This window comes from Guillardia theta (genome assembly GCF_000315625.1).
Source record: "Guillardia theta CCMP2712 unplaced genomic scaffold GUITHscaffold_57, whole genome shotgun sequence".
Taxonomy (NCBI): domain Eukaryota; class Cryptophyceae; order Pyrenomonadales; family Geminigeraceae; genus Guillardia; species Guillardia theta.
Window position 1 is genome coordinate 383,961 of NW_005434617.1, and position 20,675 is coordinate 404,635.

Sequence of the window (20,675 nt, forward strand, 5' to 3'; positions counted from 1 at the left end):
TGCTGTGTTGCAGATTTTATTCATTGTAACCCGCTCCTGGTTCTCGGGGATTCCCACGTGGCATGTAGATAAAACAGAATAAATTCTCAAAGTTCCACCAGACCCCTGACAGTGATCACTTGATGTCAAAACCTTCTCGTCTCAAGCAAGCCTTGTGCGCCTCTATGAAATCAGCACAGTTAGCCTCTCCTTTCTGAACAACACATTCATCTCTCTTCGCTTTTGTGTCTGGACAACTGAGGGATCGAGTCAGCAAACAAACAGGCAGAGCACGAGGGCTTACGAGCAACAAACTTTCTTTCCCGAGTATCTGCAGACAAAGACCATGATGAGAAGGTTGCGGTCAGCATCTCATCTCGTTACCTTCCCAGCTGCTTCCCGTCCTTGTCGTATGTGATGGGGGGGAGTGCAGAATCAGAAGAGCCGAGCATTCTACTGCGCCAGCTATCAAAACAGAGCAAACGGAGCAAAGGGGAAAGGGGGAGGGGGGAAAGGAAGCGAGGGAAAGGAATCCAGTTTTGTACGAGGATGTGTAGTATTGTAACAGACTATCCTGTGATTCAAACTCATCGTAACGTGCTGGAAAGCGCCACACTCACAATAATCAATCGCTAATGATGGGTGCGAGCAACGTTGCGGTCGTTACTTCTCACCACAGAAGGCTGGGCCTATTTCAAGGCAGCAACAAGCATGTGATCCTCTCCTCCTCTGCATGTAACCTTGTTCGTACTCCTCTGAATGCAGCGTGTTCACTCTACATAGTCTACTACTGCCCCTGTCCCACTAATCCGCGCAAACCCCCATGAACTCCATTCATCCCCTGACTTTCGTCCCACCATCCCAATATTTCCATCTTTGCTTCCTCCGTCTGTTCCATGCTCTCTCTACCTTCCATCTCACATGATTGATCCCTACATGCCGACATCCTCCTCCTTCGCCGTTCCACATGCGCCCAGTGCTGTTACTCTGCCTCCCCTTTCTTTCCCTCGCATCAATCCCCATGAATCTCCTGTCGCTCTCCTCCCTCCTCTTTCCTCCCTCAGCTTCTCTGACCATCATCGCAATCCTTCTCCTCCTCTCCTCCTCTCCTCCTCTCCTCCTCTCCTCCTCTCCTCCTCTCCTCCCTCTTGGCGCTTCCCTCGCCATTCTCTTCATCTCCTTCACCTTGAGTCTCTAGAACGTGACAGTACCGGTTAATATCTCTTGAACAATTGGGGTGGGGTGGGATTATTCGAGGGGGTGGGTACTACCATGAGGACGAGGGGGTCATAAGGGTGGGGTCAGCGAGTCAGCAGACAAAGCGAATGTACGGGGATGAGGGTAACGATTTTAGGACTTGAGGGAGGATGCGGGTAAATGGATCATGGCGACTAGAACGACAGGCTGAGAGGAAAGGGACGAGAGAGAGGAGGAGCGACGAAGGTCAACAAGATGGCGATGAGTGTCTATGGTGATAAGGCTGCTGTCGTGAGGCCAACCGCTCGATGCCATGAGAGGGGATCCAGCTGTTGGCTGAGGGTTGTCAGAGTGAGGCAGGAGATTTGAACTCTGGACATGGTACTGGGCTGATCAGGAGGTATGAAGATAGATACTGACTCGCTGAGAAGCCACCTGAAGCTTCGATGCTTCAACATTGACCTGGAGGTCTTGTGCGAACAGCAGACGGTTGAGAACCTGAGGTCATTCTTCCTGTCGTTTCCGCGAGGTTTTCGGTTGTCGCAGACCGTTTCACTACTCCGAGCATGCACGGACGTCACAGACGCTCAGGCTATGGACGTGTTCGATCTTCTTGATTGTGATGGCAGAGGTTGTCTGAGATTCACAGAATTTTATTTCCTGTGCTGCTTGCTGGTGGCCTACTGCCGTCGGGAGTTGAAGAAATTCATGTACCAACGCTGGGATGACATATCCCGACTGCTGCAAGCGAAGTCTCGAGACAGAGAGATCAGCACAGGCTCCAAGGTCGTCAAGGTGCCTGTTGTGAGCGTTTGCTGCTTCTTCCGCATCCTCGGGCAAGAGAGGGACCTCTTCTCAAAGATGGAGCAACTCAGACTGAGCAAACGCGACCTCAACAGGAACGAGCTGGAAACCCTCTTCTTTGCCTTGTTTCATGATTTCGACGAGGAGATTCAAGAAAACTTTCTTCCTGATGAGCCAACCAAAGACGGAGAAGGAACCTCTGTACCTAACAAAACACGAGTTTGCACTGTGTCATGATGGGATTGACCTCTGCTGTACAACTCAACCTGCGAGATTGGTTCTCAACGCGCGGAAGGACAAGTTTTATTGATCTCCTTCACTTAAAAAAAATAACAATTTGTTGTGGATAAAACGAAGAAAATGTGTCAAAGTTCATTCCTTGTACAAGAGAAAAATATCACATCGAGAATATGTGTACAGCTGAATCATTTCCATAATTCCTCCATCCCTTGAAATGTTGCTTTCAGGAGAGACGGAGATTCTTGTGCAATTTCCTAGCATACATACGAGTTCGTTTCGCCCCTATTGTGTCACACAGAAGATCCTGAGAGGTGCTCGACCGTTGACCGGATGCTTGCCATGCTTCACAAGGGTTCGGCAGCGACATGCGGCGGGTGCAGGGTCGGGAGGTGGTATTTCCCGTTGGAAAGGCCTGTCAAAACCTGCAAGAGGCGTCAAAGAAGAGACGGCAGGAAGAGGTTCGCTACCTCAACAACAAACAATGCTACTCCCAGCTGTGGAGCCTTCAGCATGACTCTCGGCTTGACGCCTACAAAGAACCCCTTGAAGCCTTCCTCCGCTGCGATCTTGCTGAACGTCGATGCAATCGACATTCGCGCCTGTCATCATCACATGAATTTGTGCGACAGCGTACGCTCTTCTTACCCCCGAGCCAGCAGCAGCCTGCATCCTGGTCTTGATCACGTCTGCTGGCGTGGTAATGAAGGAAACAGGAAGGGCAGAGACTGTTGCCGCTCCAAGCGTCTCCAAGAAACCGAGTGTATCACGATCGCCAAGCATGCTGGCCTTTATCCGGCTGTACAGTGTGAAGTATAGAGCAGCGAAAGGAACTTCTCGCAACATGGTAGCTGACGCCCTGCGCAACGCTCAGCAACAATGCCTCCTAGGAAAAACTCCTCACCCCTTGTACAGGCCCGAAACGCCGAGCTTCTTCACGACAGCCATCGGATTGTTGACGGCAGCTTTCTGTTGGCTGAGTAGCTGCATCTGAATCCTGAAAATAATCGAATCACAATGGCAAACGGAAGCGATAAGATAGAATTCACATGATCATCTCCTTGGGACTGGAAAACAATGCCTGGCACGCGCCGGAGAAGCCCCCCGTCATAAGTTCGAGGGCAAGGGGAAGTCTACGACATGCCCGCCGTCAACCAAACTTCCATGATGGGTGCAAATGGATCACCTGCCCTTGCTGTCTTCATACCCACTGAACGTCTTCTTCACCACAGCATTGCAGCCAAACATCGTTGCCTTCTCAGGGGCAACCACCAACACTGTACCACCAAGACCCTTATACAATCCAGGGATTCCCTCGTTCTTGATGACATTGAGCATGGTGGGAAAAAACTGAGCGCGTCCCGCAGCCCTGCCTGCTGCCTGCATCCTCATCTTCACCGCATCCCCAGGGTACAAAGCAGCGAGCCCTGCAAGTAAAAGTTACAAGGCCGTAGAATCAACACCAAGGCAACAAGAAAAACTGACCAGCTGCTCCTCCAATTGCGCCGAAGAGGAAACTTTCCATGCTCTTCATTGTCTTCCCAATATTTTGCAGACTGCTCTCGACTGCCTGATTCACCTTGGGCCTCCAATCGTCCTTGCACATGGATGATTGGAACAGATGCCTTCCTGGCCCAACTTCCCATCCACGAGGAAGAGGAAGATATGCCCCTTGAATGCTTGATCCCCCAGAAGCAGACGAACTTGACTGCGGCATGAACATCTCCCCTTGTGCAGCTGCAAGCCCGCAGAATACGAGTGAGAGCAGAAGAAGCGAACGACTATGGCACTGCATTCTTGATCTGCTACAGCGTGCGCTTCCTGTCATGTCAACCTCCCCTTCAAGTCTCATGGATTTGCTCCATGCGTGTGCCTTTGAAGACGAATTTCTTGAACGCATCGCACGTCCTTCTCTTGACACCCTGAAATTCCTGATCGGAGAAGGTCTGCTCTATGGACCTACAGTTGATGTTCCCGATAGGACCTCGTTGTTCCTCTCCTTCGAATCTTCGTAGATTCTCCTGAGTCTGGCAGAGCTTCAAACTTCAGATGCGCTTGCTTGCCCAGCGATCTTGCAACGCTGGCTCCCGCACGAAACTATCAGACTTTTTCGCCTGCAGCAGTCCCCTTTCAACTTTCCTGGAGGTTTAACTGGCAATCAAACGTGCTCTTTCACGACCTATCAGTGAGAACGTCTAGAATTGATGCTTGTCTGCTACCTCTTCTCTTTCTGGGTCCTCTTCTTCACGCTGCGATGCTTACAACCCGCGTCCCGCCATTGAGGGTCAACGCGAACACGTGACTGTTGCCAGACCACCCCTTGGTCGAGTTGAGCTAACCACTCACCCCTCCACATCAGCCTCTACCCCTTCATTTGACTTTCACAGTACCCCACTTTTAGCTAGTATGGGCTGACGATTTGACCCCACCCTAGGGCATCCCTGTCGGCCTCCATTCCCTTGCAAAGGATCCGCTGGTCAACAAGAGACTACCCACCCGGGTGACACCGTCAAATCTATAGGAAAATTGTACCCCACTACCACCATGTTCTTTTACTTAATAACTCGACCCCTGTCAACCACCCCACCAAGGCTCCCACAAACCAAGATAGGGTGGGTGTAGGACCCTATGTCAACAATATTTTTAGGACCCCCACAGACAAGGCGTGGGTAGAGGTCTGTACCCCTACCCTATATATGAAAGTCAAAGTACCCACCCTTTTTACTTCCTCAAGTCTTGAGAGATTCCTCAAGTTTTCCCTCCCCAAGTATCCCCAGGGAGGGTGGGCGGGTCTATCTAGAGATGATCGAGCTGGCTCGTCGATAGTGGAGGGGTGGGGTACAGACAGTTCTACTTGATGTCCTGGTTTCGGGTCAGGCAAGGAAATCTCGAAATAATCTCTAAATTATTTTATCAATTTTGAAGTTTCAGATAAAATTTGATTATACATTTCCGAATGCTTTCCTTTCCATGGGTCAACGGGCTAGTTCTGGAAGTTGATGACGAGATTGAGCCAGTGGAGGGAGGGTTGAGGAGTCGGAAAAGGGGTGGTGGGGTGGAGAAAGTGTAGGGGGGGTCGCAAGAAACGCCTTAAATAGAACTTTCCAAATAATTACTGAAATATTTGCTTTTGATTTGAAATTTACATTGAATATTGTAAATAAGTTTAAAGTTGACCTACGCCCCAAAAGAACGGGCCATCCCTCCTCTCCTTCAACTCATTATTGACCTCTGATGGGGATACTGGCAGACCAGATATTGTAACGTATTTTGTTCCCGTTAGGAATTGTAACTGCATCGTAACGTACAGCATCGAAGAGTCGCGATGAGCGGGGGGCGAGGAATGGGAGGGAAGAAGGCGATGGTGTGGGGAGGGTTGATGATGCTAGCGATGATGATGACGACTACGATCATCAGTCATATGAAGGGAGGGAAGGGCAGCATGATGGCATCTCAACCCTCCACCATGATGAGCGACGGTGGGCGATGGTTTTCTGGGAGGGCTGGGCTCAACGTGCCATCGGATGGAACGAAGCATGGAGTGCTAGAGGGAGGGTATGGACAGCCGAGCAAGAGAGGTAGTGGAACGTACATGGACGGAATCCCAGAGGCCATGGTGTACGCAGGAAGTGTGAACCCCTACAAGGATCTTGCGCACCATTCGAGGACCGAGCGCGGGCTGCCTCAGATTCGTCATCGATTTCAACCGTCAGCAGGGAGCGTTGGTTATGGAAGCAACAAGATTTTCTCAGCCAACCAAGCAGAAAGAGATTTGGAGGTGATGAAGGACTTCGGCCTTGTGTCAGCACAGAAATACAAGCAGGAGAAGACCAGGATCCGAGGGCCTGACTTCCCGGGCTCGAGATCGTCCGCTCCTTCCGTGCACTTGCCAGAGGGCTGGGGGAGCTCGACGGCCACCTGCAGGGAAGTCACCACCAAGGTTGCTGGGCTGAGCCAGTCCGGCTGGGCCCAGATGAACACTTTGAAGTGCTGCAATTATCTCTGCTCTCAGAACGAGTGGGGGCAACTGCGCGAAGGGAAGCTGATCTGGGGCATGGGATCGAGCAATCGCTACAGCTCTGCCATCAGCACTCCCAGTGCTGTCAAGCTGGCCGACGGCACCAACAAATATATGTGCCGTACGTGCGCATGGAACAAGTAACTGTACCCTTGCACATGTGCCATCAAGGGTTGACCGCTTGCTTGCAGGGAGCCTTCATGGAACGAGTTCGGTCTCAACAACCTCCCCAAGATGGAGGGGCACCTGTGCAACGCCACTAGCCCATCGTCAGCTACGGGCGGTCTTGACTTGGGGGGAGATGGAGTGCATGCGCTAGATGATTGCCCAGACGAGGTCCTCGGAGACTTCACGCAGGTATGGAACAGGATTGGAGAGATGGCTGTGCTGATAGTTGATGCAGATCGGTGAAGGTGGTCATCTGGCAACATTGGGCGATGGTCCTGCTGGGATGAACCAAGATGGGCCCATGGGATGGGACTATCCGATCCCTCCAGTCCCTCAGTGAAGTCAGAGTAGTACTGTATCAAATAGTTAACGAGTTTTGATTCTATTTTCTAGTAATATCCCTCATCGTACCAGTAAACCTTTTTTTTTGTCTCGAAACTTCCATCGTGCAGGGTATCATCGAGGGAGGATGTTCGGAGAGCACTTAGTACAGCAAAAACCACAAACACGCCAGAGACAAGAGCCGACCTGTTCAAGTTATAAGTGCAATATGTCGCAGATCGAAATCTCCTCACAATCTTAAGCAGCGGCTTCAGGACTGGAAGTAAAAACCTCGATGCAAGTTGCCTGTCAAAGCATCACCGTAGCCTGGTCGAAGGACAGGCAAAGCATGTACCGCCCAAAGGGGATGTAACTCAAAGAGTACCAGATCAGAGCAGCAAACTGTATTCCTACAAAGATGATGACCTGGTTTAGCATGTTAGAACACACAATCGGTGAACCTCTGCGCACACCAGAATGTATATTCGCAACCCCATAGCCGCATAGATTGTTCCAACCATGCTCCCAAAGTAGGCAATGGAGGCCATGGCTCGATGGCTAAACGATCATATTTCAGCATGGAGCAAGAGAGATATAGGATGGTCCACCCTGTCCACATGTTTTGACATTGCTTCTTCGGTCCAACCAAGAATATCGTGCTGGGAGTCGACCCTAAGACCAAGCGTACAGAAAACAAGGCAAGTACCTTAACATCATGAGAAGATTTCCAAGACTGTATGCAACAGCGAATTTGTGAGGTTTGATCACTGAAATTCAACGATTATCTTGCAGATCACAATAGATCCTCCTCGTCACCGATCAATGGTAGCATGAGCGTCGACAAGAAGGTGAAGAAGATCCCCGAGAGTAGACATATTCCGAAACCAATCAAACGTTTCTGAGCTCTAGAATGAGCTTGAGAGAAAATTCGCATGTGTGATAACCTTGTATGAGAGGGTCATGGCTTCATCTACATACTCGGACACTGTTTCTGGCTCCTTTTGCTGCCCAGTGATGAGGGTCTTGAAGCAAAATTAGTCTGAGAGCATGGTTGAGTCGGGAAGACCTTCATGGATTCAGCCTGCTGCGACACTGTTCCAAGCGGAGAAGATCGTACTGCCCCTTCAATGGCATGCTCAATCTCCTTGGAATCAGTCTCATGAAAAGGACACCTGAAACGTTCTCGGAGAACTTGGAGGCTGTGGAGTGTAACGCCTGTATCCTGCAAGCAGCATGTGGTCAGAGAGACCTGCTAGAGTTGATCGTCGTCAAGAGGCCTTACTGCTGGTTGTCTTTCACTTTGTTGAAAGCCATTGTGCCTGCATCCTTGACGGAGCTCATCCATGATGACATCTGCCATGGACCTTTCAGACTCTAGTTGCTCTGAAGCATTGACATGCACACCTGAGCCGTTACGTTGGATGCAACCCCCGAGACTCCCCCTGTAGCCTCTGGCCTTTTAAGCTCTTTCAGCTCAGCTCGCAGAAATATTTGCACAAACAACAAACAAATTGGATTACTGATTAACTGACCTCAAATGTCCTATACTCTAAACTGTGCTCGCTACCCAGCTTTCTGTCAGTTCTCCATCCAATCCAGTCCTTTACTACTATAAACATTTTCTTTTCTGCATCCAGTACCTATCCATCAAGCTGTTTCCTCGTTTCCTCCTCTTTCACATAGTCGACGTGTCCTTTATCTCCAATGGGTCTACCATCATATGCATGCTTTCTTCCTCTACCCTGTCTCCCTCCTCTTCCTCTCTCCTGCCCCTCCTGCCCCTCCTGCCTCTCCTCTCCTCGTCTCCCTTCCTCTCTTACCTGGGTACATGCCCGAAGGGTGTTTCCGCCATTGCTCTTGCTCGCGCTATCTTGATCGCTGCTCCTGCTCCACCACCTCACCTTCTTGTTTCATTTCCCCTACCCCACCCTCCCAAATCCTCACCCCCTTCCGATAAGTTAAGTGAACAAAGTCGTACCCGTACTATCCAATGAATTGTGCTTGAAAGAAGGGGTACTTGATACACCCCACCCCCCATAGCAAAAACGATCCACCAAATCGAACATGCCTTGATTTTAACTTAACTTTGAGTAAACGTACATGCCACTGCTCGTACTTCCGAATCAGTCTCAGTAAGGGCGGGCCGCCTCCGGGGAGTCCCGTCGCCGGCCGAGGGGCCGGCTCGGCCCAGCTGAGCCTCCGGGACGGTCCCCCGGGCCCGCGCGGCGGCAACCGCCGCCCTGCCGCAGTGGGCCCGCCGGCCTGCGCCAGGTTACAGGCCACTGAGCAGCCCTGGCAGCCATGCCACTGACCGAGCCTCGCGGCCTGACGATCCGATCCGAGCCATCGCCGAGCCCGGCGCCGCCGGGGCGGCCGCCGGGCCGCTTGTCAGACGGTGTAGCCTACCGTCTGAGCCCGGCCTGCCGCGGGGCGGCCGCCGCTCGGAGAAGACGGTTAACTTGGGCCCAGTGGCTAACTTGACAACGCCGGTTCAACGGTTCAACGGTTGAGACCGCCAAGGGCCTCAAATTGCCAGGGTCCCCCCGGGCCTACCGTACGGTACCGCGCGCGTGGATATTTGATACTCGAAACTGATCCGAACAAAACTTGAAAACTGCCAGGCCGGCCAGCCAGTGACGCCGGACTGTTTACGTAGGGGCTACAAGTTGAGCGGCTTATCTTGTGCTCAAGAGTGTACTGAGGTGATGATGCGGATATTCAACCGTTGAACGGCTCTTAACCGACGGCGAGTCAACACGATACGGCACGGGTTGCAACAATGTGATGTACTGAGCCACAAGGAAGTTCTTTCCTCAATGCTTCGTCGAGTTGTTTGTAGGCAGAGGCTGCAGCGCCGGCATCGTGCTAAGATCGCTCGCCGAAGACTTGAGCTGTGAAGCAAAGGAGGTGACGCGAGCAACCTGCAGTCAACAATGACGTCACCTGAGAGATGATGAGGATGCAGGCGAAGACGACGACCGCCACGACGATGCCGTACATGATCCACTGTTGCCGGGTCGTCAATTCACTGCCTCCTCCCCCTTCACCACCTTATTCTGAGTAATTCTCTTCTGCATCAGCCTGACGAGCCGTCGGCTTTCGCCTCTGCTCGCAACGCATCAGCCTCGGAGTCGGAGGGGAAGGAGAGAGGGAGGTAGACAGCTCACAGGTTGTTGTCGACATCGGACAAGGAATCACGAGCATGCAGCAAGGTCTCTCGCTGCTGCAGCAGATCCTAATGTCAAGGCACCGTCAGGTTCTTCCCCTTCCCGTCTCTCCCGCCAACCTGCATCACGTCGGCTCCGATCATTTCCGTCTCTTGTGCGACTCTCCGGCTCTCCTTGATCCTGCGAGCGGCAGTCGATTGTTATCTTCTCCATTACCATGATACACCACATGTGCAGTATTATCCTCGTCCTCATCGTCATAATCACATTAACCTCATCGTCTTTGTCATACAATAGTCGTCGTCGACATCATCAGCATCGTCATCAAACATCATTCAGTCTCGCATTCACCGCTGTGTTGACTTCTCTAGTCGCTCAGTAACGACAGACGATCTTGCTCGTTGTTCAGCCGACAGCGTAAGGTTGCCGCTGAACTTGTCGCCGTTGTTCTGATTGCGGAACAAATCATCTCTCTCCGCCGCTGACGTCACCTTTCTTTGCTGCAAGCGACATGATGCTATTTCAGTGGTGACATGTGCAGCAAGGTCGACAACCTTTCGGAGGTAACACGACAGAGTATCCTTGCACACTCCGATGTCTATCTTGTACTGCCTCAACCGATTCTCGCATGCCTTGCGAGTCTCTCCCTTGCAGCTGCTCCAGCAGCGAGTCAACATGATGACGATGCGATCAGGTGTCATACCTGCGTACTTCCATTCCTAACTTTCCCAAAACTTCCTCAGCGTCTTCCACGTTGTGCTTGGCCTTCTGATAGATCGAATTCCATTCGTCTGAGAGCAAAAATCACACGCGGCTGTACTGAAGGGGTTTCATGCACACCCGCGTTAGTTTGCTCTTGTTCTCCCAATTTGTTCAGACGATCTAGATGCAGATTGATTTCTCGCACGAGCGATTGATACCTGGCGGAGCGTGAGTGATGGAGCAAATGGACTCAAACAAGGCAGCGAGAGGAAGGAAAGGAACTTACTGCTCTTCATAAGCCTCAAGGAGCGCCATGGTTTCGTTTCAAAGCAACAGGACCAGACTAGAACCAAACTTCGTGAAGCTCTTGTCTCTTAGAAAGCAGCAGCATGCTGATCCCCTAAAGAGATAATTATTCAGCCGTGGCAATTCAAGTCGATCGGTTTCAAAAAGGTGCAGGTAGAGAAGGATATCACAGACTGAAACCATGGCCTGCTTTTATCTATCTGACATCTCTATGAACACTTCTGTGGCCAGATGAAAGCTCTCATGCAATGCAGCAACGCTGTTTTGCACTTGTTCTATACACAGCGCTTCAACATGCTGCCAAAAGCAGAACAATACTTCAATGCAGGCAGCTATGATGTCAATAGCTTTGTTTCATCAAGATGAAATGCAGGCAAGCTATGGGATGCTAGTTGATAGGATGCACATACATTTGATGGAAGTTGTTGTCATGCCTGAAACACATCAAAGGCATTCATGCGTCGAAGACAGCGACGAGAGTACGTGAGAGTTGGTGTGGTTGTTATGGTAGTGAAAGATCAGTAGGAGGATGAAAACGCAACAATGAAGATCACGATGGTGTTAGTGGCCATGTTGAGAAGGGAGGGGCGCGGAGGAATCCGCCCCAGGCCTCCATTCCTCCCGCACGGTCGATGGCATGAATGACGATGGTGATGTTAGCTGGTTGGCCCGGTGCTGTGAGGCGGTTTGCTATACAGTAGGTCCAAGGAGGGCGACAATGGCGTTGCTATGATAGTTGTGCAGTTGGCTGCCATGCAGGCCGGAGGAGCTGAGGATGCGGCTGCTGCTGCGCGTGTGACAGCATCGCAGTTCGCTGCAAGGGCTCAACGAGAAGGAGCGACGGAGGGGAAGATGAGGAGCGAGGAGGAGCAGTCGTTCCGTGAGCTCAAGTATGAGGAAGCCATCAAGGTAGAGAAGCTGCTGGGGGATCTGAAAAAGTTGGAGCAAGAGGAAAGGTCGCTTTCCATCGACTTCGAGATGGAGCGAAGAAGAAGCATGTCTCGTCCACCTGGCCTCCAGCAAGACAACAGGTGACTAGCGAACCGAAGCTCGTGTGCACTTGACAGTTGCTTCCCGCGTTGCTCCATCCAGGTACGCGGAGATGATGGCAGCCAAGGCAAGCAAGCTTGAGAAGCTGAGGAGGCAGCGACAGGATCTGATGCTGGAGAGAGACATCATCGACTCAGACTTAGAAGGCATCAAGACCGACAAGCAGGTCAAGCCTCGTCCACCTATCTTGCAGTCCATGCAGCGGCTGTTCCCGGATAGAACGGAGAAGCTTCGCGAGACTGATCAGGTGCTGGATGAGAACATTCTTGACAAGATACGTCAGATGCAGCCAAACTCTCGTGAGGTCTCGTCGCTGCTGAAGACCATGGAAAGAGACAAGCAGAGGCTCTTGCAGCTGCACAGGGAGCACAACCTTGTCTTGGATGAGATTCAGAGCCAGGACAAGGGGGAAGCAATCGCCCAGTCAACGATCGAGATGCCAAGCAAGAGGTACCTGGAAGAAGCTCGCGAGCGGCTCATGGTGATCCTTCCCATCCTCTCCCTCACCCTCACCCCTGCTGAGCAGCAGGAGACACAACAACCTCCCGCACGGTCGACTCTCCTCCCCCCCATACGAGACGCCAAGGACACCTCTCCTGCGCAGGAGCAGGAGGGGCAGACGACCAGCCTGAGGCGTCCTCTTCCTCCGCCTCCCCTACAAGAGTCCTGGCCTGTCGACCACCTGGAAGCGAAGGTCGCAGAGGACTCGCGCAGGCCTGCAGCTTCCATGGTAGGGAGAGCGAGCGAGACGAGGATGATGCCGAAGCCAGCAAACCTGCAGACGCCTCTCCCGGCCCTTGCACGTCCCTCATCCTTGCAAGAGGAGATACGGCAGCTGCGAAACGAGTACCTGCTGCAGGGAGGACGCAATCAGAGCTTGCTGGAGGCCATCGAAGCGCTAGAGCGAGAGGCAGCACTCGCCCAGCTACCTTCCTCTAGACCCTCGCATCCGCCTGTGCGTACAAGCTCTGTAGGTCAGGGAGCTCAGAGAGGAGACGAGAGAGTTCCTGCCTGGTTCTCAGAGGAGATGTCAAAGTTTGAGCAGTACATCCAAGAGAGGAAGGCAGAAAACATGAAGCTGAAGGCTCAGCTGGAACATGTGTCAGGTCGCTCAGCCGTGAGTATCGAAGATCTTCCTGCTGTTGGTGAGTGACTCTGTGCCTTCAGCTTGCGACGGACAGGACCGAGCGCAAGGACGAGGTCTCCTTCCGCATCCCACTGATGGAGGAGGAGGAGGAGTTGAGACAACTGGAGATGCTACCCAAGAGCAGTGCGATCTACGACATGAGGAAACAGCACCTCAAGGAAGTCATCGAGATGAAGTACAAGCTCCAACAACTGAAACAAGAAGCAGAGAAGACCGAGCTTGAGAACCAGGTGCATCGCTCGGAACCAGACAAGCTTGTCAGTGACTGATGCATGCAGATTGAGGAGCAAAGAAAGGAGCACGAGCGACGCAAGTGGGTACTGATGCAGCAGCAGCAGCTCCTCGAGGCCAAGTACCGCAAGCACTTTGCCAGAGAGAACCCGATCGAGTCTCTTGGCGGCAAGGAGGCGCAGAGTGAGGCCTACAACTTCGAGGCCGGGTTTGCTGTCTTCTTCGACTACATCCTGGGCCTGCCGACCAAGGTCAACAATCAGGTCCAAGTTGTCTTCGGGTTCTACCTAGGACAGGAGCCCAAGACGTCTCCCAAGGCTCTGCCGATGACTGACGTCGACGTCGTCGGCATCAGCAGTCGGAGAGCCGTGCTCGCGCTGAAGCGGCAGTTTATGAAGGTGTCGCCCAACTCGAACCTGAAGCTCATCGTGGAGGTTCAGTCCGTCAACCCTGCGACCCTCGGCAAGGGCCCCAAGATGGTTCCCATCGGCTGGACCATGCTGCCTGTCTTCACCGACGACGACCTCAACCGGGGCTTGTTTCGAGTCCCAGCCTTCATGCCGCCCGTCCGACCAGACCTGGAGAAGGATGACGTGGCAGGGCTGTACAGGATGAAGGGGATGGAGTTCTACCTCCGGTTGGTTCCCCGCCAGCTCCTCCCATTCCACGACAAGTTCACCGTCAACCCCGAGACCACGCAGGTCCAGTACAAGTACCCCAAAGGCCTCGCTCCTCCTGCCGCCGAGCCTCCCAGACCCCTCAAGGATCACTTTGTCACTCCAACCAGCAAAATCGACGCGTCGCCGGGGCAGATCACCAGGAGCTTGTCGAAGCCTCGGCCGGCCTCGAAACTCGAAGATTCTGGTGCTGCCTCCCTTCACAGCGCAGTAGCTCCAGCCCTTGAAGAAGTGGAGCCGGCATGGCCTCTGATCACGTTCTGCGTCAACTTGCAGGAGCTTGACGGCTCTCTCTTTGAGAACTCACACTGCTCGAGCTTGTCCTTCTTCTTCTTCAAGATCAGCCTCGTCCTCCTCCAGGACGGAGCTGCTGAGATGGTGCCCTTCCAGTGCCAAGAGGTCCCAAGAGAGGCCGGGCAGCCGTCGGAGCTTCACTCCGGCACAATGTTCACATCGAGTCCTTGTGAGGTCGCCCAGGGTCCGGCGATCTCGTTGCAGTCTGCGATCTTGATGAAAGACATCCCAGTGAGGGAAAACCTGACGGTGATGATCGAGCTTGTGGGAGAGGTGTTGACGACCGGCGAGGAGAGGACTCGCAAGGAGCAGCCCATCGCCTGGACGTCGCACAGCCTCTTCAGGAGGGAGCTTGAGACAGAGCTGGAGTTGAACGAGGACACTTTCGAGACCCTTCTCCTCGTCCCTCCTCTGAGAGTGGACAAGAGCTCGGTGGACATCATAGAGGCTCAGAAGGAGCAGGCGCGCTTGCTGAGCATGGACGGTCTGTGCAACGAGTCGAGCGACATGTTTCTCAACAGCCCCATCCCCAGGATTGTCTTCTCCGTCTCCTCTGACTTGGGGGCTGTGCTGGGATCCTCCCTGCTACCTGCCGGCACGCAAGAGCTGAGTGATGCCGATCGGGATGCCCTCAGGATCTTCGACGCCTTCGACAGTGAGCCCTGGCTGCCCGCCCCCAAGCCGCCGCTGCTCAAGCAGGTCTTCACGCAGGACGACGGGTTCGACGTGTACGTCGACGCCGCTCGGCATCTGCCAGACAACACGACGCTCTCAGCGGTGACCTGCTTCCTCGCCAACAAGCACATGTCCATCACCGGCCAGTTCTGGAAGGAGGTCGACTGCCGTACCGCCGACCTTCACAACCCGATCTTCCTGGCGCGCAAGGAGTTCCGCAAGGAGGCCGGGCAGGAGTGGGACCCCACGCTGACGCTGGTGATCAGACTCGATGCGGTCGAGAAGCCTCCGGGCGAGAAGGCGGTCGGGGTCGGCATAGTCGGCTTCTCCCTCCTCAACATCTTCCTCGACCCGACGACGGAGCAGCAGCCCGACGACAGCAGCACGCAGGAGATGCTGCTCAATCAAGGGAGCTTCCAGGTCCCCGTCTACATGGTGGGACTGCACAAGGAGCAGCCGCTCTCTGTGCGCGCGATGGAGGAGGAGAAGCGAAGGCTCTGCACGACTCTTCTCATCCGCTTGATTCAGGCTCCTCGGGCCCCGGACGGGCTCTCAGTCCTCTCGTCGGCTAGTTACGGGTCCAACGAAGCGCAGATGAAGGAGGCAGGGCTGCTGGTCTGGCCGAAGCCGTATGCTCTTGGTCACTACTCCAGTGAGTCTTGCAGTCCGACAGAGCAGGAGAGGTACATCTACGAGGCAAGAGAAGTCGAGCCTCTGCCTACCATCGCTGAGTTGCAGACCATCCTTGAAATCGAGTTCACCGAGGAGGAGGTAGATGCGACAAAGAACAAAGATGTGTTCCTCCCGGAGAACTTCGAGGTCAACCTGAGCAACTTCCGGCAAGGTAGAACAATCCACAATTGTTGAGCTCTCTTGTCTTCTGAGATTTTGTTGCAGTCATCCGGAAGTACTTGAAAGGAAAACCAGCGACAAAGCTCATCGGCTCCAACTTCAACGTCCCTTACTTTCCCGAGAAAGGCTTTCACCTGTCTGTTGACGGCTTCGATATCACGGCGAGCGACGTGAACATCCTCTGGGCTGCTTGTCTCGTACGACTTCTCATGACCCTCACGACTGCCTCTGATCGTTGATCCCTCAGGTCTCCTCCTTCCCGCATGGCACGTACTATCACTCGGAGCATGCCATCACCAAGGATGTTGTGATCTTTGACGACCTGGACCTTGACTCGGACGTGCAATGCCCGAGGTATCAAGACGCCATGAAGAGCTTCACCATGCAGACCCTCAACGACAAGAAGATGTCGGCGATGATCATCGATGTTCGGGTGGTCGTGGATGCTGTGAGGGTGAAGAAGAAGGTTCTTGCTCTCGCTCCCTCGTCCCCTCCTGATCTCATCTCAGATGAAGATGTTGAAGGAGAGGAAGACTGTTCAGCTCGGATTCGCGATCATACCAGTGATCCACTCCAACTACGTCATGTCAGGAAACTACAGGGTCCCCGTGTACACTACGAGGTCGCAACCGTTTTCGTCCTACTTTGAGAAAGATCAATCATTGGACTCCGTGAAGGAGGGGCCAACTTCTCATCTGCTAGAGTTCATTGAGAATGGGGTGAAACGACGAGCGGTCGACAGCAGACTCGCTGATGATGCTGCGACAGGTCAACTTTTCCGATGTGTTGAATCAAGCGGCATCGAACAAAGAGATCTTCAGGGTTGAAGGCGCTTCAGTAGTCTGCAGAGTTGCCGATTGGGTGAGCTTATCAGATTTATGACGAGTCATAACTTCGATGCAGACGCGAAGGGAGGAGTACGCTTCCAGGTTCACCAGGGTCGGAGAGCCGAATCGGGTCAACCTCAAGTTGCTTCCCGAGGGCAAGGAGAGGTCTTACGTCTCCACTCCTGCCAAGTTATCTTTCGTTCAAGCGTACAAGAAACAGTGAGTCCTCTTGGCAACCGAGCGTCCCCCTCACAGCGCTGCTTGCAGGAAACTCGTTCCGGAAACCGTTGTTAACGAATGTCGCATCAAGGCGATGAGCGATCTGAACTTGCAAGGATGATAGATGTTGTATTCTTACTGTATGTAGTCTAGTCTGCTGCCGCTGCCATTGCTCTTTCCATCTTTCTATCTAACGCTGCCTTTCAATGTAAAAGTACTTGAAATCCTATTCTCACGCGAACAATTCTAACGAACGTAATGTACAAGGTTCTGAATGATCTGCTGGGGCCTCTCGTGTCCTCGTCAAGTTTTCAAACCTTGACTATGGTCTCTCACTGTTACCCGATCTTTCCGCAACACATCAACGCCTTCAACCCCTCCTTCCAATCTCCAATTTCCGACTTGCTCTCTCCCTAAGTTGCTACAGTCTGTCAGTTGCACTAAGTTGTTGGTTTTCAATCTGACATTCGAACTCAGTTCAACTAGTTTAGAGTCAAGTTTTTGACAAAACAAGAAAGCTTCATCGCCTGTTTGAACTGACATTGAGCAGTAGAAGGAAATTAAAAAGGAATAAAACAAACACGAGATTACGCTGAAAAATTCATACACTACAGTTATCAACGTTTTTCTTGTTCAGTAGTACTTCACTTGTTTTCCTTCCTTGAACTCCTTGAGCTTTTCTTCATAGCGCTGGAAACGAGTGTCATAGCAGATTAACATAAAGAGCACAAGAGATACCGCAATGTTCTGTTCCGTCCAAACAGCAATACACTGGAAGGAGTAAGCTCCAATACCAGCAAGCAGGAAGTGCTCCCATGGTTCTGCCCAATAATTCAGCGAACGAAAGATATCTTGAGGTGATCCAGGAAACAATGTGCAGGACAATTCAAACAATAGGATGAGATTTGTGCATATTCATTATGCAAACTCTCCGTTTCTGCTTCGATATGACCGCTTCCACAGTCTTGGAAGTCACTATAAAAAGCTTGCGAGAGATTCGGAATACATCCAACAATACGAATACAATTCCATACACATACAGTATCATTGACAATGTCCCTTACAGCAACACATAAAGTCCTTCACCCTCAAATCGCGAGCTTTCATCACACAGTTGAAGCATCTTGGTGCTTAATGTCATGAACAACAGCCATAGCAACGAGGTGTGAGAGGGCCGAAACGAGCACATGTCATAGTCTTACGTCTCAAGAGAGAGACTCTTCGCAGTGAGTTGCTGTACAGCTTCACCAGCACCCCAAACGTCGCGCCCATCAACATTTCTCCAGCCATCCTCGCCGCTTCTGCTGATCCCCACCCCACCCCTGCCCTCAATTTTCCTCAAAATCGCCCTACCCACGTGTGGCTGTCTGATCACCCCTACCCTGCGAATTACCCTGATATACCCCCACAACCGGCCTTGCAGACCCCCAAGATCACCACGACGGGTGGTATCTGGCTAGAAACAAAACACCCACCCTGATGTCGTGGGACCCACCCTATTACATTACAGAAACTAATAGATCTATGGGTGGGTACTTGATGGACTGAAGTATACTTTATACTCGTCCAGGTATAGCGCATACTTCCAAGTGTCGGGAGGAGGAATGTTGGTTCAGCTGTGGGGACCGAGCCGGAGGTATGAGCTGAGAGGAGCATGAGGATGAAGACTTGACCCCGAAACACTGCTACACCCATCATGACATGTCTACTCCCATCATGACATGTCTTCTCCCATCATGACGTGTTTCCTTTTACGTAGTCCCGACGATGATGTTGAACCGTACGCCTTCAATTTCAGAGCGTTGATCCGAGGGGTTCCTACATACGAGGAGATGCAGGTGTGAGATCCTTGGCTGAGCTTCGTGACCTTGATCCTTGACATTGGCAGGAGCATGGAAGCAACTGGGTGGTAGACCAGTTAAAGTCGTTGTGCCATGGCCATGTCGCAGGTGTTTGATTGGGAAGGTGTCGAAACAAAGTGACAAACCTGCAGGGTGTGCGTACAATGACTTTGAGGGACCAGGGAGAGCCGGCGGATGGAACATTGATTCCTGAATGACTGGAAAAACGTAGCATGGTTATCATGGAGCCTCCTCTTTGTTGCATTATCAGATACCTACCTAACTGCAATCCGAGCATATACGAGCACAATGAGACTCATCCCAGCAATGATTCAAGGAAAAAACAATAGTTATTTATGTTTTTGAGAACGAGGCGTATCCCAGTACAAACAAGCTTGAATCTGAATACAGCTTCCAGTCAGCTTGAGTGCATAAATCGTGTGCATGTTGTACCTCTATTCTGTGTTGAATGTGAGGCAGCCTTGATCAAAGCAGGCCCAACGCGCACTGCTTTGGGACTGCCCGTTCCAGATATCGGCATAGTTTCTTGTTTGTGTTTGTTTTGTGAGCTGCAAGGAACGTCAATGCAATGCCAGCCCGCAGTCCAAGAAAACTCCTTACCATTGGTTAGGAGCGTCCATGATCCGTGTGATTGCGTTGCCAAGAGATTCGTTTGAATCTCGGATCCTGTTTGCAGACTGCATGCGAGACATTGATACAGAAAGTATTTGCTGCTGAATGGACTATCTTACAAGTCAGAGGGGTGTGTGAGAAGAGGAAAGCACCTCAATGTTCCTGGCCTGCAAACAAGGTCCAAACTCCCCCGCATGTTTCAAGGAGCTCCCGACGCGCTTTTTTCCCTGTCTTGAGGCTTGCCTCTGGTGTTGTCCATCACAGACAGCCTGGAGAGAACGATCTCAAACACACTGACCTCCCTGGTGCTCGGACGATCTTTCAGCATCTCCGTTACATCCCTTGCTGAGTTTTGTGCCGCCCTAAGTCGTGGAATCCATTTGTGCCCATGGAAGCGACTTTCAACATAGTCTGTCATGGCTGCTGCTCAGGAAGAAAATCTTCTTACCTGTTCCGAATGAGAAAGCTCGGATGACGGTCATGGTGCCTACAATCCTATCAGCGCTAAGAACTTCCTGTGGTGCTTTCACCCACATGTTAGTTGAGTTGGAGTTTTCTATCCTCAAGTCTAGGATTTGAACATTATGGTCGAACTTTGCGAACTGAGCACAGCACACAGTATTAGCCCAAGTAAACCGATAGCAACAAATCATTTCGTTAAAATAGCACAGAGGCAGGGGGTTTACCTCTTTCGTTTGACGAAGGACTGATGGTGCAGAACCGATTCTCTGTGGAGTCATTCGAATGTTTCCCTGGAGCTTGTTGGACCGTCCAGTATGTCTTGCAGCGCCGAGCTGAGACTCCGTGCACGTATAATCTGCAAGCACGATCATGCTCCATGGCACTAATGCGATCCTCATGCCGCCTCTCTTCTTTCTGTCCTCTTCCTTGAGATAGTATCTAGTTTCCTTCCAACCATGGAAGCGTCTCACTCCGCCTAGCTTCATCCTCGTGCTCTCTCCCTCTATCTATCCCTCACGCATGGCTGATAGATCTGAAGAAAGTGAGGGAGGAACCAGCATTGGAAACTTCACTATGGGTGGGGGGTGGGTTGAAGGTACAAGCAAACAAATGGGGGTGATGATAGAATGAGGGTGGGGGTACTGGTGGTACCAGACCCGGCCGGGTGTTTTCTCTCTGAATGTGGGGTAGGGGGCACCAGGATCAGTGGGAAATAGGGTATGGGGGCCGGTCCAGGACCACCCACCCCTGATTGTGGCTGTCATGATAGCAGGGCCGGCGAGGGAGGCCCGGGCCACACGACTACGGGTACCTCAGAGCCTCTAAGTCACCTCCCCGTGACTACCGGTCACGGTAAGGACCGTACTGC

At 52.2% G+C, this 20,675-nt stretch overlaps 9 protein-coding genes across 9 annotated transcripts in view; 4 read left to right on the forward strand and 5 right to left on the reverse strand.

Moving 5' to 3' along the window:
• GUITHDRAFT_141776 (hypothetical protein) overlaps positions 1 to 72 on the forward strand; it is a gene marked incomplete at both ends in the record, with an annotated part of 6,284 nt that extends 6,212 nt beyond the window's left edge. Inside the window, one exon of the mRNA XM_005828711.1 lies at positions 14 to 72. Coding sequence (XP_005828768.1) covers positions 14 to 72 — 59 coding nt within the window. The remainder of the gene's footprint in view (positions 1 to 13) is intronic.
• Positions 73 to 1,578: 1,506 nt separating this feature from the next.
• GUITHDRAFT_112208 (hypothetical protein) lies at positions 1,579 to 2,217 on the forward strand (the record flags this gene model as incomplete). The annotated part of the gene is made up of 1 exon (XM_005828712.1): positions 1,579 to 2,217. The coding sequence occupies one exon, from the start codon at positions 1,579 to 1,581 to the stop codon at positions 2,215 to 2,217; it is 639 nt and encodes a 212-aa protein (XP_005828769.1).
• Positions 2,218 to 2,564: 347 nt separating this feature from the next.
• On the reverse strand, positions 2,565 to 4,012 carry GUITHDRAFT_141777 (hypothetical protein; the record flags this gene model as incomplete). The annotated part of the gene is made up of 6 exons (XM_005828713.1): positions 2,565 to 2,642; positions 2,688 to 2,819; positions 2,866 to 3,076; positions 3,122 to 3,214; positions 3,404 to 3,644; positions 3,703 to 4,012. The coding sequence occupies 6 exons, from the start codon at positions 4,010 to 4,012 to the stop codon at positions 2,565 to 2,567; spliced, it is 1,065 nt and encodes a 354-aa protein (XP_005828770.1).
• A 1,530-nt stretch (positions 4,013 to 5,542) lies between these two features.
• On the forward strand, positions 5,543 to 6,743 carry GUITHDRAFT_112210 (hypothetical protein; the record flags this gene model as incomplete). The annotated part of the gene is made up of 3 exons (XM_005828714.1): positions 5,543 to 6,375; positions 6,427 to 6,592; positions 6,639 to 6,743. 3 exons carry the CDS (start codon positions 5,543 to 5,545, stop codon positions 6,741 to 6,743), a joined length of 1,104 nt encoding a protein of 367 aa, XP_005828771.1.
• Positions 6,744 to 7,033: 290 nt separating this feature from the next.
• Positions 7,034 to 8,576, reverse strand: GUITHDRAFT_112211 (hypothetical protein; the record flags this gene model as incomplete). The annotated part of the gene is made up of 11 exons (XM_005828715.1): positions 7,034 to 7,150; positions 7,198 to 7,282; positions 7,333 to 7,383; positions 7,431 to 7,491; positions 7,541 to 7,622; positions 7,669 to 7,746; positions 7,791 to 7,846; positions 7,897 to 7,946; positions 8,007 to 8,077; positions 8,129 to 8,180; positions 8,545 to 8,576. The coding sequence occupies 11 exons, from the start codon at positions 8,574 to 8,576 to the stop codon at positions 7,034 to 7,036; spliced, it is 735 nt and encodes a 244-aa protein (XP_005828772.1).
• A 919-nt stretch (positions 8,577 to 9,495) lies between these two features.
• VTI1 (vesicle transport through interaction with t-snares 1) lies at positions 9,496 to 10,993 on the reverse strand. Its single transcript, XM_005828716.1, has 10 exons — positions 10,880 to 10,993; positions 10,732 to 10,811; positions 10,595 to 10,682; positions 10,446 to 10,545; positions 10,243 to 10,391; positions 10,011 to 10,071; positions 9,892 to 9,959; positions 9,775 to 9,829; positions 9,668 to 9,730; positions 9,496 to 9,615 (listed from the first exon to the last, which is right to left on the reverse strand). Exons 1-10 carry the CDS (start codon positions 10,906 to 10,908, stop codon positions 9,538 to 9,540), a joined length of 771 nt encoding a protein of 256 aa, XP_005828773.1. The 5' UTR covers positions 10,909 to 10,993; the 3' UTR covers positions 9,496 to 9,537.
• A 659-nt stretch (positions 10,994 to 11,652) lies between these two features.
• Positions 11,653 to 17,092, forward strand: GUITHDRAFT_164303 (hypothetical protein; the record flags this gene model as incomplete). Its single annotated transcript, XM_005828717.1, has 10 exons — positions 11,653 to 11,930; positions 11,992 to 13,066; positions 13,117 to 13,326; positions 13,375 to 15,817; positions 15,871 to 16,022; positions 16,073 to 16,291; positions 16,335 to 16,544; positions 16,594 to 16,686; positions 16,729 to 16,871; positions 16,920 to 17,092. 10 exons carry the CDS (start codon positions 11,653 to 11,655, stop codon positions 16,990 to 16,992), a joined length of 4,896 nt encoding a protein of 1,631 aa, XP_005828774.1. The 3' UTR covers positions 16,993 to 17,092.
• Positions 17,093 to 17,355: 263 nt separating this feature from the next.
• On the reverse strand, positions 17,356 to 18,179 carry GUITHDRAFT_153752 (hypothetical protein). The gene is made up of 3 exons (XM_005828718.1): positions 18,074 to 18,179; positions 17,610 to 17,692; positions 17,356 to 17,561 (listed from the first exon to the last, which is right to left on the reverse strand). Exons 1-3 carry the CDS (start codon positions 18,159 to 18,161, stop codon positions 17,505 to 17,507), a joined length of 228 nt encoding a protein of 75 aa, XP_005828775.1. The 5' UTR covers positions 18,162 to 18,179; the 3' UTR covers positions 17,356 to 17,504.
• Positions 18,180 to 19,066: 887 nt separating this feature from the next.
• GUITHDRAFT_141782 (hypothetical protein) lies at positions 19,067 to 20,292 on the reverse strand (the record flags this gene model as incomplete). Its single annotated transcript, XM_005828719.1, has 7 exons — positions 19,067 to 19,113; positions 19,166 to 19,281; positions 19,334 to 19,410; positions 19,498 to 19,512; positions 19,644 to 19,768; positions 19,794 to 19,947; positions 20,032 to 20,292. 7 exons carry the CDS (start codon positions 20,290 to 20,292, stop codon positions 19,067 to 19,069), a joined length of 795 nt encoding a protein of 264 aa, XP_005828776.1.
• Positions 20,293 to 20,675: the final 383 nt, after the last annotated feature.